At 49.2% G+C, this 14,850-nt stretch overlaps 1 protein-coding gene across 2 annotated transcripts in view; it reads left to right on the forward strand.

Annotated features, from left to right (window-relative positions):
• PI4KA (phosphatidylinositol 4-kinase alpha) overlaps positions 1-14,850 on the forward strand; it is a 120,563-nt gene that overhangs the window by 95,299 nt on the left and 10,414 nt on the right. For both annotated transcript variants that reach the window (XM_039242823.1, XM_039242824.1), the window contains 12 exons: positions 25-152; positions 5,010-5,168; positions 5,452-5,603; positions 6,755-6,862; positions 7,491-7,618; positions 8,971-9,090; positions 9,253-9,332; positions 9,430-9,623; positions 10,636-10,726; positions 11,097-11,264; positions 11,976-12,029; positions 14,614-14,734. In XM_039242823.1, the coding sequence (XP_039098754.1) occupies positions 25-152; positions 5,010-5,168; positions 5,452-5,603; positions 6,755-6,862; positions 7,491-7,618; positions 8,971-9,090; positions 9,253-9,332; positions 9,430-9,623; positions 10,636-10,726; positions 11,097-11,264; positions 11,976-12,029; positions 14,614-14,734 (1,503 nt within the window). The remainder of the gene's footprint in view (positions 1-24; positions 153-5,009; positions 5,169-5,451; positions 5,604-6,754; positions 6,863-7,490; positions 7,619-8,970; positions 9,091-9,252; positions 9,333-9,429; positions 9,624-10,635; positions 10,727-11,096; positions 11,265-11,975; positions 12,030-14,613; positions 14,735-14,850) is intronic.

The raw sequence follows: 14,850 nt of genomic DNA on the forward strand, positions 1-14,850 counted from the left end.
TGAACAGCATGTGTTTGGTTGCAGATTGTGACCCACAGCTCCTCCATCATCTGTGTTGGGGTCCCCTCCGGATGTTTAACGAGCACGGCATGGAGACTGCCCTGGCCTGTTGGGAGTGGCTACTGGCTGGCAAGAACGGAGTGGAAGTGCCGGTAGGACACTGGCTGTCTTCAGCTCCTGAGGGTGGGGCTCATCAGAGATGGAGAGAGCGTGGCCTTGGTTGCTTGACTGACAAGCTTGGAGACCCTGGGCAAGCCCCTCACCCTTTGGGGCTTCAGTCTCCTTATATGTAAGATTGTGATATTAATGCCTGACCACTGGGCTATCACGGGGACCATAGGGACTGTATATTTATGTTGAAAGGATCCTAGTGGTGTCTAGAAGTTGTTGTTTTTCAAAATCTCAGTAGAGGGAGCCGTTTCTCTGAGAGTAGAACACAGGCTGTGATAGGGAACGCTTTTTATTTGTCCACAAAGACATTTCTCTTGGCCTCCTACTTCCTGGTGTCCATATTTCTGAAGTCGCTACTGGAGGAAGCCCCCAGGCAAGGTCATATACACCCTTACAGCTGATTGGATGAATACCTAAGAACTGTTGTATTTTTCATAGATCTCCTTAATTTTCCTAACAACAGGGAATTTGGCAGCTTTTTTCTGGTGTGGTTTTTTTTTTTTTATGTTTATTTTTGAGAGACAGAGCATGAGCAGGGGAGGGACAGAGAGAGAAGGAAATACAGAATCCAAAGCAGGTTCCAGGCTCCAAGCTCTCAGCACAGAGGCCAACGTGGGGCTCGAACCCACAATCCATGAGATCATGACCTGAGCCAAAGTCTGATGATTTACCCACTGAGCCACCCGGGCACCGCTCTGTGTTTCTTAAGATGAGTTGAGATAAGTGGTCAAAAAGGGTATTTTCTTTTTCTTGTTCCCTGTTTTTTGTTTTTCCTTTGGGCTACTTTTAGTATGTTTCCCTTTATCTTCCCCTTTTTTTTTTTTTTTTTTTTCTGAGAGAGAGACAGCATGAGCAGGGGAGGGTCAGAGAGAGAGGGAGATACAGAATCTGCAGCAGGCTCCAGGCTCTGAGCTAGCTGTCAGCACAGAGCCTGATGCGGGGCTCAAACCATGAGATCATGACCTGAGCTAAAGTCGGACGCTTAACTGACTGAGCCACCCAGGCGCCCCTATCTTCCATTCTTAATAGTTTGACTTTGGTGTGTTGTTTTCTGTGTCTTTATCCCTTTGGGATTTATTCAGCTTCTTAAATTTAGAGATTTAGATTTTTTCATCAAACTTGGAAAATTTTAGGCCAATATTTCTTTAAATATTTCCCCATTCTCTTGTCTCAATTTGGGATTTCAATTACACACACATGTGTTGGTGACTTCATGTCGTCCCATGATCATTAGTGTTCTCTTCAGTGCTTTTCACTTTTTTCTCCCTCTCGTTGCATTTTGTTTCATTTTAATTGATCTGTCTTCCAGTTCAGTGCTTTTCTAGTGCCTTATTTCTTCTGTTGTTGAGCCATCTTACATATTTATTTCAGATGTTGTAATTCTCAGGTCTAGAATTTTTGTTCCTTTTTTAAAAAATATTTATTTTTGAGAGGGAGAACATAGGTGGGGGGATGGGCAGAGAGAGAGTGGAACAGAGGATCTGAAGTGTACTCTGCACTTACAGCAACAAGCAGCCCAATGTATGGCTTGTCGAACTCACAAGCCATAAGGTCATGATCTGAGACAAAGTCAAACACTTAATTGATTAAGCCACCCAAGCGCCCCATAGAATTTTTGTTTCTTTTTTATAGTTTGTATTTCTCCTACTGACATTTTCTGTGTCTTCACCTAGTCTTTTCATCCTTACCAATAAATATTTAGTCATATTTGTAATATTTATTTTAAAATTCTTATCTGGTTTGTTCTAGTATCAGGGTGATCTGTGGATCTGTTTCTGTTGATTTTTTTCTTTGGTGTTAAATGTTTTTTTCTTGTTGTAGACTTTGTATATAGACAAGCAGTGGAGACTGAGGAGCACTGCTGTTTCTTTTCCCAGAAGATAGATCTTTCTTAGGTCAGTTGGCTAAAATGAAGGTCACTGACCCCTAGGAGTTAGTCTTGGTCAAAACGATGGATTCTTCATGCTTTTCACACACCTTCACCTCCCTTCCCCCGCCCCCCCGGCCATCAAAATTAGAAGAGGGGTCATGGAAGGACTTTTATGTCAAGCAAATTGCTGTTTCATTTGGGGTCTTTTAGACTCTGTTTCCTCTGCCCCTGCCATCACCAGGAACTCTGCTGGCTTCAGGTCTCTTGGCCTTTGGCAGGCCTTGTCTCCCCACCTGTGTCCAGACCCAGCACTGGCCCATGAGCTGCTGGAGCTTGCTGCTTCCTGGTGAAGTCTCTGTAAATCAGTTCTTTGTGGTTTCTCATCCGCCATTCCTCAGCAGTCCAGCAGATAGGCATGGTTTTTTATATCCTCCAGACCATTCTTACTGTTCACTTGGGACTGAAATCTATCTGTTTCTTCCACTCCCTCTCTCTGCCTCTTCAAGGTCCTATTGTCCGGGCCCAGAACATCTTGGAAAGACTTTTAACTTTTATTTCTGTGTCTTTTGTATTGTTGGCTTCTGGTTTTTAATTTTTTCTGTTACAAAAGCAACATATGTTTGTTACAGGGAAGTTGGAAGATATGAGAGTAATGAAAAAAAATCGTTCATAACTCCAGCTTTAGAGACAGTCACTGATGGAATCCTGGTGTCTTCTGCATTCAGGGGTATGAGCTTGTCGGGCTCATCTCAACATGAAGACCCTCCTTGGGAGAGTCTGGGGCCCTTATCTCACTAAGATTGGAAAGAATGTTGATCCCTTGGTATGGTGCTCAAATGCATGACTCAAAACAAATGAGCTAGCCCTTACTGATCTCCACCCATCTGCCTCCAAATCTCTGTGAATGCCAACATAGTCCTTCCCTCTGGTCAAAGTCCCTACTGCCATCCCTGACCCCTTTTTGCACTAACCACAAATGATCCGCAGCAAATCCTGTCAGATTTACCTTTTTACTTTGAAAGTATACCCAGAAGCTGACCACTTCCCAGCATCCCAACTGCTGTATCCTTTATCTGCCCTGGACTAGGGCAGCCTCTGGCCTCCCTGCTTCTACCCAGGCCTTCCCTGCCTTCTCCACATGCACTCAGAGTAAGTGAGTAAAATATGGGTCATATTAGGTCCCCCCTATGCTCTAGACCTACCAGTGCTGCCCATCCCCACTCAGAGTAGAAGGCACACCTGTGTCTATAATCTGCAAGGCCCCTCTGCCACCTTGACTTTGTCCCCCTCTGCTCCCCTTATTTGCCCTGCTGTAGGCACACTGGGGTCCGTGCTGCCCCTGGCCTCCAGGCGTGCTTCTGCTTTAGGCTGGGAGCAGTGTTCCCTCTCCTGCAGTGTTCTTTTCAGGCAGCTGCATGTCTCACTCCTGCATCTCCTCCAGGCCTTGTCTTAATTGTCCCCTGCCTACCCTGTTCTAGAATACACATCCATCCATTCACTCTTCCAATCCCTTTCATGGCTCTCTTTTCCCCCTTAGCTTTGATCAGTGTCTAATATCTCTATCTTCTCTTGCCATATGTGGCCCGCTATAAACCGAGTGGATATTTGTCTTACTCACTGCTCCATTCCCAGAGCCTGGAGGGGAAGCAACCAGGCCCAGAGGCAGCAACCAGGATGTGCTTGTTCAACAAATGAGTGGGCGTGCAGTCTTGGCTGTGCTCATCAGGCCTGGCAGCCCTGCGGTTTTTCCCTCTAACATAAGACTTACATTTGGCTGCCGGAAACAGAAACTGGGCACAGTGCCTTGACCACCAGGGGCTATCCTTCTGGTGTCACAGGCATCTCATTGATAGCCTGGCTCACGTCTGTGACTCTGCCACCGTTAGCATGTGGACTTTGTCCTCACCTCACCTCCAGATGGCGTCTATGCCTCTAAGCAAAAGGATGGTAGAGGACACTGGCTGCCCTGACCTTGACTCAGTTGATGCCAGCCTGCTGATTAGTGCTAAGGAGAACCATTGGCTGCCCTAACCAGCAGAAGCCTGGGTGAAGGTACCTGTGACCAGCCACTTGTCCTCTCTAAATAAAACCATAATAAAGAAGGAGGGGTTGGATACTAGGCAGGGAGCCAGGGCGTTTACCCTGGGCACCAAGCCTCAGTTGCCACCTCTCTGCAGCGGGTCTGATGCCCTGGAAGTTGCTGCCTGACATTGTCAGGCCAAAAGAGGAGGCTGCTTCCCTGCAGAACCACAGGTGGCAGTTGCAGACTCAGTTTGGCTCCTGTAGTTATTCCCTGGACCTGCATGAAAGTGATGTGCAGGGTTTGTGTGGGGTGGAAAAAAGGAACTGGGCTCCAGAGCCAGAATCCAGTCCTGCCTTTGCCAACTTGAAGGCCCTGCTCACCTCTGGAACCATAGATGGTTTCAGGATTGTTAGGAACATTCAACCAGGCAGAGCCTGTTGAGGGTCCACATGGCACTAGGCACGTCCCAGGTGTGCTAACACCACAAAGCAGCACTATAACACCTACTGATGTTTCAAGAAGGCTTTTTGGTAGAAACTGGCTGGGAAGTTGGATCATAGATGATCTTTATTTTTTATTCCATGCTTTCTTTGGTTTTCTAAATTTTGTTCGTTGAAGGGCCCCTGGGTGGCTCAGTCGGTTGAGCATCTGACTTCAGCTCAGATCATGATCTCACTGTTCATGAGTTCGAACACCGCATCAGGCTCTATGCTGACAGCTCAGAGCCTGGAGCCTGCTTTCAGATTCTGTGCCTTCATCTCTCTCTGCTCCTCCCTCACTCGTGCTCTGTCTCTATCTCTCAAAAATAAATAAACATTATAAATTTTTTTTTAAATAATAGTAAATTTTGTTTATTGAGCACATAGTCCTTTTACAATTAAACAACAGTAAGTAAGTACTTTTCTATGCTTCACAGAGGCACTAACTGTCATTGCATACCTGCAGTTTATGCGGGAGATGGCTGGGGCCTGGCAGATGACCGTGGAACAGAAGTTCGGCCTGTTTTCTGCGGAGATAAAGGAAGCAGACCCCCTGGCAGCATCAGAAGCCAGTCAGCCCAAACCCTGTGCCCCCGAAGTGACCCCCCACTACATTTGGATTGATGTAAGTGCTTCCCCAGGCTCCCCAACCCTAGCTGGAGGTCAGGGGCTTCCCCTGGGGCCAGTAGCCCAGTAAGCATGGGACTCCAGGTTTAAGACGACCTTACCTGGGAAGATGGGATGGCTATTCCTGCCCTCTGCCCAGGCCCCGCCAGACTCATTTCACTTCCCAGGAGACACATACACACCCTGCTGTTGGCCCAGAGCCCCACCTCAGCTGGCCGTGCTGGCTCTGCGGGCAGGTGGACCAGGCTTGAGCACAGTGACATGTTCTCTTTCCCACTCAGTTCCTGGTGCAGCGGTTCGAGATCGCCAAGTACTGCAGCTCTGACCAAGTGGAGATCTTCTCCAGCTTGCTGCAGCGCTCCATGTCCCTGAACATCGGCGGGGCCAAGGGGAGCATGAACCGGCACGTGGCAGCCATCGGGCCTCGCTTCAAGTGAGAGCCTCCCTCCTCCTCCCGTGATGGTGGCAGGGACGGTGTGGGGGATGTTTCTTTCGGGAGTTGCTGGTGCTGTAGGCCACAGGAGGTTCCCATGCTTGGTCTTTTTTTTTTTTTTTTTTTGCCAGAAACTGACCAAGTCCCTGGGAAAGGGACCTGAATGGAATGACCTGGCCTGCCATGCCCTTCCAGGGCTGAGGAAGTCAGCCAGCGTGCTGTCCTCAGCAGGGGAATGTTCAAGAAGGTGGTTCACTCATGGACCTTGGGCAGCCAAATGTCAGGCAGCCTTTCCAAATTGTTTGGGGGTGGATAACAGCAAAAGGAATTTGACGACATAGTGGTGATTTAAAAACAGGTGATATGGCAGAATTCAGGTATAATAAGCTCAGACTGGGAGGCTGGCAGTGACTTAGGGCACACATCACTTGACTCCTCTGAAATGTTTGTGGAAAACTTCTGACCATGCTGACTACACCAAGTGGATTTTTGCGAAGATCTGTGTAAAATATCAACCACACCAAGGGGATATCCCCTGGGACCATGCTTCTCAGACCACTGCAGGGAAGAACTAATACTCTGTTCCCCTCATTTCCCATCCATCACAGACCTGTACCTTTATAAAGTGCATGAGAATGAATTACTAGAAAAGGATTCACACTAGACTATCATAACAATGTGAAATTGCGATAGAAATGAGCAGGTAACCCCCTCTTGGTTTCTGTACTAACTCATCAAAGACCAACACCATCTGTAGATGCCCATTGAGTAGCCCTGACTTGGTAGAAACCAGGTGCTTGGTAAATTTATTTTTCTTTTAGCTTGAATTAAATGTTCTACCTTTGTAGTACTTATAGGTGACCGTGCTTAGGGAGTAGTTTGCAGATAGACGAGGTTCTAGCCAAAGCAGATGAACACACAACTTATTTATTTGCCCCCAAGTAAAGTAAAGGTTTAAAAAAAAACCTTCCTGAGACATTTCTGGTACAATAAACCTGAATGGTGCCTGGCTGGTACCACAGTCCTGGCACCTGAGAGCTCTGTCATCCAGAGACATGCCTGAGGGCCAAGTGGTTTGCACAGGAGCTAGAGCCCCTGGGATGTTCCTGGGCCGCCTGCATTCTGACTCAGCCCCCGGTGTTCTCTCATAGACTGCTGACTCTGGGGCTGGCCCTTCTGCATGCCGATGTGGTCCCAAACGCGACCATTCGCAACGTGCTTCGTGAGAAGATCTACTCAACTGCCTTTGACTACTTCAGGTACTCTTCCCCAGCTGTGCTATGCACAGTATGCAGTGACAGCCCACTGCCCCCAGTACCCCCAGTTGTCCCAGATCTCCAGAAGTCACGGCAGAAATGGTTTTGCCTGATTTATCCACTACCCTCCTTGTTCAGCGGCTCTGATGGCCCAAGATTTGAACATCTTCAGCCCTGTGCCGTATTTTTATGTGTGCACTTAGTTAGAGCTAGCCTCCCTACGCGATGTACACGTTTTCCCCTGGCTCAACTGTGCATTCATTTAACTTTCCAGTTCCTACGAGTGGTTACTGCTCAAAGAATTGCAGTCACCCGCTGCCTGGGGCTTTGCGAGTGTGTAGGTCGTGTTGTATGGAGACAGCTACAGTTGCAGGATCCACCACAAGCACACCTTTCAGCCAAGGGCTGTTGACGGTGCTGGGATTGTGGTGGAGGCGGCCATGAGAGCTCAGAAAATCAGCATGCTTTTCCTTGCAAATTAATGAGATGGTTGTTGCTGATGACTAGCTCTGGGCTCATCTTTTGTCATTAAGAGACCACTCACATCACCTCTCACATGCTTTATAATATGCGTGGCTTCTAGTCCCAGACTCCAGGCATTCAACTCTTGTCCTCTTGTGGTTGTTTGAAGTTGCCCCCCAAAGTTCCCTACTCAAGGAGAAAAGAGGCTACGCGAAGACATAAGCATAATGATTAAATTTTGGACGGCCATGTTCTCCGATAAGAAGTACCTGACTGCCAGCCAGCTTGTTCCCCCAGGTGAGCATTGTTCTCAGCAGCGCAGCTGCTCATAGGTGTTGGGGCCGACACATGGGTGCTGGCGGGACAGTGGTGTGCAGTGGGCAGCCCTGAAGGAACCCGGTCAGAATAGTGAGGGTCTTACGGAGCGCTGGCCTTAGCCATGCTGCATAGTCACTAGAGGCCCAAAACCTGCCTGGCCACCACTTGTCTCCAGTCCCCGCTGACAAGCATGAACGAGTGCAGGAGGCCCTGAGCAGAAGCCATTCCATGTAACATCTCCCAGTACCAGCCCAGTTCACTAGCCCCCACTGTATATCTGACAAGCCCATACTGGGATAAGGCCTGTGTGCCATCTGATAAGAGACCATCAAATCAGTGGGTAATGTCAGCATGAAGGGGTCATGGGAACATCCCTCAAGGACAGGCACTTGGCCCGCCAGAGTTGGGGAGCTAGGGACAGTTTTCTGGAAGAGGTGACATCTGAGCTGAGTCTTCAAAGATGAATAGGAGCAAGCTACGGTGGATAAGGTTAAAGACAAGGTGAGGTGTAACCAACCACAAACCTCCACAAGGAAACATGTTCTTGTTTTCTCTGAGCACATAGCTGAATATACAGCACAAATTAGGGATGAGGAGTGCAGTTTCTGCAGACAGACCCACCACTGACGACCTGACTGTAGGAAAAGGAAGGGATGGGGCACCTGGGGATTCAGTCATTTGAGCATCTGACTCTTGATTTTGGCTCAGGTCATGATCCCAGGGCTTTGGGATTAAGCCCCACATCAGTCTCCACACTGAGCATAGAGCTTCCTTAAGATTCTCTTTCTCTCCCTCTGCCCTTCTCCTCATCTCTCTCTCTCTCTCTCTCTCTCAAAATAAATAAAGGAAAACTAAAAAGCAAGCCGTGATTTCCCGAACCGACTTCCTGGATCCACGTAGAGCAGGGCCAACAGCCCTTCTTGCCTGCCCGCAAGGGTCCCGAGTTCCTGCCATGTTAAAAAGCAACATGCTGCTAGAGATGAAAGAGCTGTTCATAATTTATCAGGATCACCACTCACATTCGTTTTATTCTATTTTAAAAGCTAGGAGGAACATAATACATTTTAGTAAGCTTTACATGTAGAATGGTTAAAAGAACTTCCTAGGAGTACCTGGCTAGCTCAGTCAGTAGAGCATGTGACTTTTGAGTCATGAGTTCAAGCCCCACATTGGGCATAGGGATTATATTAAAAAAATAAAAACAAAACAAAAACTTTTCCAGATGTTGGTTTTTTCTGCATATGGTTTCTTCAACACCATGTCTCTCCCTCATTGGCCTTGGTGAAAGCCCACATGCCTCATTCTGGAAGCAATAATGTGTTTGCCCACAGATAACCAAGACACCCGGAGCAATCTGGACATAGCGGTCGGGTCTCGGCAACAGGCCACTCAAGGCTGGATCAACACCTACCCCCTGTCCAGTGGCATGTCGACCATCTCCAAGAAGTCAGGTCAGTTAAAGGTTTGCTGATAGGTCCTTTGGGTCTGAGTCATATCCTGGCAGCTCAGACAGTGGGCAGAATGCTGAAAGACAGCTTCTTCTGGGTTCTAGAAGTGAAGGGTGGGTCAGTGAACTCTGAAGAACACACTTGTGCCTTCTCTTTCCTGCACAGGCATGTCCAAGAAGACCAACCGCGGCTCCCAGCTGCACAAGTACTACATGAAGCGCAGGACACTGCTGCTGTCCCTGCTGGTAAGGTGACACCTGCCATATGCCCACGGCACTGAGGACAGGAGCAGTGTGGCACATGGGTGCATGCAGAAGGCATATCAATGTCTCATCTCACCAGGCCACTGAGATTGAGCGTCTCATCACATGGTACAACCCACTGTCGGCCCCAGAGTTGGAGCTGGACCAGGCTGGAGAGAACAGCGTGGCCAACTGGAGGTCCAAGTACATCAGTCTGAGTGAGAAGCAGTGGAAAGATAATGTTAACCTTGCCTGGAGCATCTCTCCTTACCTGGCCGTGCAGCTGCCAGCCAGGTGGGCCCTAGTCACACCTGTCTGATGAGGGCCTTGCCAAAAGTCCAGTACAAGGGCACCTGAGTGGGGAGGAACATGATGTGGTCACTGCCAAGGATGAAGGATGGTTGGGGAAGCAATCTTAGAGGTCTGGTTCTCTGCCCTGGAATTTGACCCAATCTCTCTGTGCAGTAGTTACATAGCACAGACTCCTGCATGGGGTGACCCAGTATCCCAGAGCCCAAGCAGGAAACATCAGAGCACATTCAGGGTCATATGCAAGGAAAAAAGGAAGCACATGGAGGCTCTCACTACAAGGATGGATACCTGGGGAGCCTTTGGGTTTGTTCCCAGAGGTCTTCAGCAAGCTACTCACAGGAGGTGGCCAGCAACTGAGTGTCCTATGAACTCTCCCCTGGTAGCTTTGCCAAGGACAAAACTCTTAGACCAATGGTAGCTGAGAGGGGCCTCCCAGGCCCCTGTGTTAAATCCCACCAGGGAGAGTGCATCTACCCCACATCCAGGAGTGGACATTTCTTCCTCTTGAGCCCACACTTGCCTACTCACTGCCTCCTCCTTCTGGTTCTAATCCAGTCCTCTGGATCAGGATCACAGCCTGGCAGTGTTCGTGGAAAGTCTACCTTGTGTTAGCCTGGGGTCATGACCCTTGAAAACTTGCATCCACCCTCCCACCTATGGATGTACCTTCTGGCCTATGGGCTCACCATGCCATGGACAGGCTGCTTTGGGGGCCAGGGCAAGGGGGCATTCTGAAGGCAAAAACTATAAAGGGATATCTTTTGAATGGGGAGTATAGAATAATTCCTGTTTGAGATAGTTCTGGCATATTTTCATAGCCAGTCATAGTGCTGTTTATTGTAAACACTCATATTCAGAGTTACCAACATGTTAGTAGTATTGTGTTTAGGGGTCACTTGGCATTAATCTGCATCCCTCCAGTTCAGGGCTCCTTCCACCCCCTGTTCCGTGGAGGCGGGAGAGGCCATCTCCTCATGCCCTCTGCGTGCCATAGGTTTAAGAACACAGAAGCCATCGGCAACGAAGTGACCCGTCTCGTTCGGTTGGACCCAGGAGCTGTTAGTGACATCCCTGAAGCTATCAAGGTAGTGTAGCATGTGCTGAGGCCTGGGCTCAAACTGCTCAAAAACAGAACTGCTTCCAGAAACACCCAGAACGTAGAAGTGTGACAAAAACCTGGCAGCCTCAGTGGTAGAATGATTTTTCTAATTTCCTGTGTTTTCTACTTCTCAAATGAGGCGTGTATTATGCTTGCAGTAGAAAAAAATTGAACATACTTCACCCTAGTTGAAATTATGCTACTTCACATAATGTGTGAGAAGCATTTCCCCACATTATTATAAATGCTTTATCATTATCTCTGGGGGCGTCCCTGAGATATGGGGTGGGGCTGGGTATTTCCAGAGGGGCCTTGGGGACTCCCTGCGCCAGACCATCTCCCTGCTTCCTTCCTAGTTCCTGGTCACCTGGCACACCATCGATGCTGATGCACCTGAGCTCAGCCACGTGCTGTGCTGGGCACCCGCAGACCCGCCCACGGGCCTCTCCTACTTCTCCAGCATGTACCCTCCACACCCTCTCACGGCCCAGTACGGGGTGAAAGTCCTGCGGTCCTTCCCACCGGTGAGCCCACGTCTTGCCTGAGTCAACCTCGGTGGGACTACCTGGGACTGTTTAGGTGGAGACAGGGAGGACAGGCTTTATCTCCAACTTGATGTAGGCCTGATGAAACATTGGTCCTTCTTAGAGCATGTCTTCATCCCCTGTTTCTGTCCAGGCAGTCATAGAAGACAGATTTAGTTTTGACTCAGATATGCTTATTGGTATTACTTGTTTTTTAATTTTAATTCGGTGTTTGAGTTACAGAAGGAAGTTGAATTTGAGTTTGGTTCCAGCTGTGGGCTGTTGGGAAGCACGGGGATGCCATATGACAGCCACAGTGATGGGTTTGGTAGCTGACTCGCGGAGGCCCCAGCACAGGGGTCTGCTAGAACCTCAGCCCTTGTCCCCAAGCAGGCCCCCAACAGGGAACATACACAGGCAGGCCCTTCGCCTGTCGTCGCAGGCATAGGAGCCTTGTTCCTTTTGCTTTTTCTCCCTCATCAAATCGTTGGTCATTTTCCTTGCCACCCTCTGGGCTTTCCCCAGTTCTCAGTCCTCTGTGATCTCCAGTGAGATGGTGGTGTTCCACCGGCTGAGTGACAGAAGGGCTGTTCCAGGTTGGAGTAGGGCCCTGGGACAGTCATCTGTGTTGCGTTTGTTCTCACATTCCTAGAGGTGAGGAATTTTCTTCCCTTCTTGGAGGTCATAATCACTCGTCCTCCTCCTTTGCAGGATGCCATCCTATTCTACATCCCCCAGATTGTACAGGCCCTCAGGTATGACAAGGTAAGGCTGCGCCAACACGTGCTGTCCTTCGCCTCTGAGAGCTGGGCCGGGCAGTCCGGAGGGGGCCCTCAGCAAAAGAGAATGGGGCCTTGGGAGCAGGGCCGCCAAACTGTGACCTGGTCTCTGAGCTCCTCTCACACACACCCCCACCATGGTTGTGGCCAGTGCTCATGGCCGTGAGGTCCCACTCACCCCATTTCACCCTGAGGCACCGTCTGCTATGCAGTGTGGGAGGGCCCTGGAAGTATTGCCAGCCACTTCCTTAGTCCCTGAATCCAGCTCCCTCATCTCTTCAGTGGGAAGCAAGGAGGCTCAGACAAGATGATGTAGGTCTTAGTGTGCTTGGGCTCCTATAGCAGAGAACCACAGAGTGGGGGGTTAAACAATGGAAATGTATTTCTCAATGTTCTGGAGGCTCAAAGTCAGAGATCAAGGTGCCCATAGGGTTGGTTTCTCCTGAGGGTTGGTTTGCAGATGCCTGCCTTCTCCCTGTGTCCTCAACATGGTCTTCCCTCTGCCTGTGTCCTCTTGTGAGGACACCACACTGGACGAGGGCCACCCTAATGATCTCATTTTAACTTAATCACCTCTTGAAAGGCCCATCTCCAGACACTATCACATTCTTAGGCACTGGGGCATACGACTTCAACACGTGAATTGGGGAGCACTGTTCAGCCCGTCACGTATAGCACTTGTACATAAGATACCTAGCATCGGGCCTGGACAGAAACCCCCCATGGGTGACCACAACCCAGAACCCACACTGCCCATGCTTTATCCCAGCAACGATCCCCCGACCGTGCTTGAGTCTGAGTGTAGCAGCAACATCCGTCCCTTTCCTGGTCCTGCTCACACTGCTCCCCACTGCATAAGACACCAGACCCCCTGTGTCCTGGCTGCGTCCTTGCGGTAGCAGTGAGTGCTGTGGCTCACTTTGTGAGCACTGTGGTGGGTGTCCCGGGGCTAGCTTCTTCCTCCCAGATTGGCAGGATGCTCTGTCTTGGTCCATAGACCAAAGTGCTACTAGAACAACAGTCAACTTCTCTTGAAAGACTGAGTCCTGTTTTAGCTAGGTAGCTGCCAAAAGCCCTCTAACTCTGAGCAGGTGGTTTTGATACCATGCTGACAGTGCAGAGCCTGCTTGGGATTTTCTCTTTCTCTTCTCTCTCCGCACCTCCCACCCACCCACCCACCCACCCACTCACACTCTCTTTCTGTCTCAAAATAAATAAACATTTTAAAAGATGAAAAAAAGAAAGAAACACACAGGACTAAAATGCTAAAACCTTTCTCAAAGCTAGAAGCCTTGATGGGCCTCAGCGACTGATAACACTTCCTCCTTGTTCAGACGGCTGGTTTCCACTCCCCTGTTGTCTGTTTTCGTTACTGCATTGAGTCCCCTTCTGTGGTCTCAGCGACACTGACTGGATTACCAGTTCATCATAAAAGGACATAACCGACAAACAGCCAGGTGGAAGGGCAGCAGAGGGCAGGGGATGTGGGAAGGCTGCGGAACTTCACACTCTTCAGGCACGTGACTCTCCCAGCCTCTTCACCAACTCTGAAACTCCACAAACTTTAAATTAAACAGACTGCAAGTTGAATATTCATAGTTTAACTTTAGATCCTTTTACTGGGTTAGCAGTGAGAAACCCATAGCAAGAAGTTATTTGAAGTTTGACCTACTAGGTAAGCCCACCCAGCCAAGGACATCTGTCCCGAGAATACCAGATTGGGGGGGGGGCTACAAACTACTTTGGGGTTGGGGGGAGAAGCCAGGAGTCTTCCATAAAGGTGAGTGCCTTTTTTAAGACAGGGTAATTAAGAGACACCTGGGTGGCTCGGTTGAGCGTCCAACTTCAGCTCAGGTCATAGTCTCATGGTTTGTGAGTTTGAGCCCCATGTCAGGCTCTGTGCTGACAGTTCAGAGCCTGGAGCCTGCTTCACATTCTGTGTCTCCCTCTCTCTCTGCCCCTCCCCTACTCACGGACTCACTCTCTCTCTCCCTCTCTCTCTCTCAAAAATAAATAAACATTAAAAAATTTTTTTAGTTAAAAAGACAAGGTACTTAATATGAGTAGCAGAACATGACTAAGAAGGAGAAAGAGGAAAGGTCCTTAGGAGAGTGGCCATGGTATGTCAACTCATGAAATATGTTTGTTAGAATTTTTTGGAACCTGCCCATCAACTTTGGAACATTGTTCCAAACAACCAGCTTATAGCAGAGTTTTAGTACCCAACCCACTCATTCCTCATACTTGACAACAGCAGAAATTAGTTGAGTCATGGTTCTTAGAATCTAGGGGAAGTCACAGGGGAAACTAAAGCTGGCTCCTTCCTATATTGAAGACCCCATCACCTGGGGCCCCATCTGCCCCACCGGCCAGCTAGCCAGCTGGAACTTGGCCTATGTGGGCTGGGCTCACACATACCCAGAAGAGCTTGCCCACACAGCCGGAAACCACTAGGCCTTACTTCTTGCTGGGTCTGCAAGTGCTGGAAGTCCACTCTTGCACTGGGTGAGAGTCTCTCTTGGTAGAGAGGCGCCCAGGCCTGGGCTGATGGTGACCTTGCTCTCCTATAGATGGGCTACGTCCGGGAGTATATTCTGTGGGCAGCATCCAAATCCCAGCTTCTGGCACACCAGTTTATCTGGAACATGAAAACTAACATCTATCTGGATGAAGAAGGGCACCAGAAGGACCGTGAGTATTTGTCACCTTCCCTCAGGCCTCAACCCCCCATCTTTAACCCTCATAGGCCTGTGCTGTCCCAGCCCATAGTTCCCTCTGCTTCTTGTCCTTTGATGGGAACACGTTAC

The sequence above is a fragment of the Hyaena hyaena genome, unplaced genomic scaffold (genome assembly GCF_003009895.1).
Source record: "Hyaena hyaena isolate Hyena2069 unplaced genomic scaffold, ASM300989v1 scaffold_219, whole genome shotgun sequence".
NCBI lineage: Eukaryota > Metazoa > Chordata > Mammalia > Carnivora > Hyaenidae > Hyaena > Hyaena hyaena.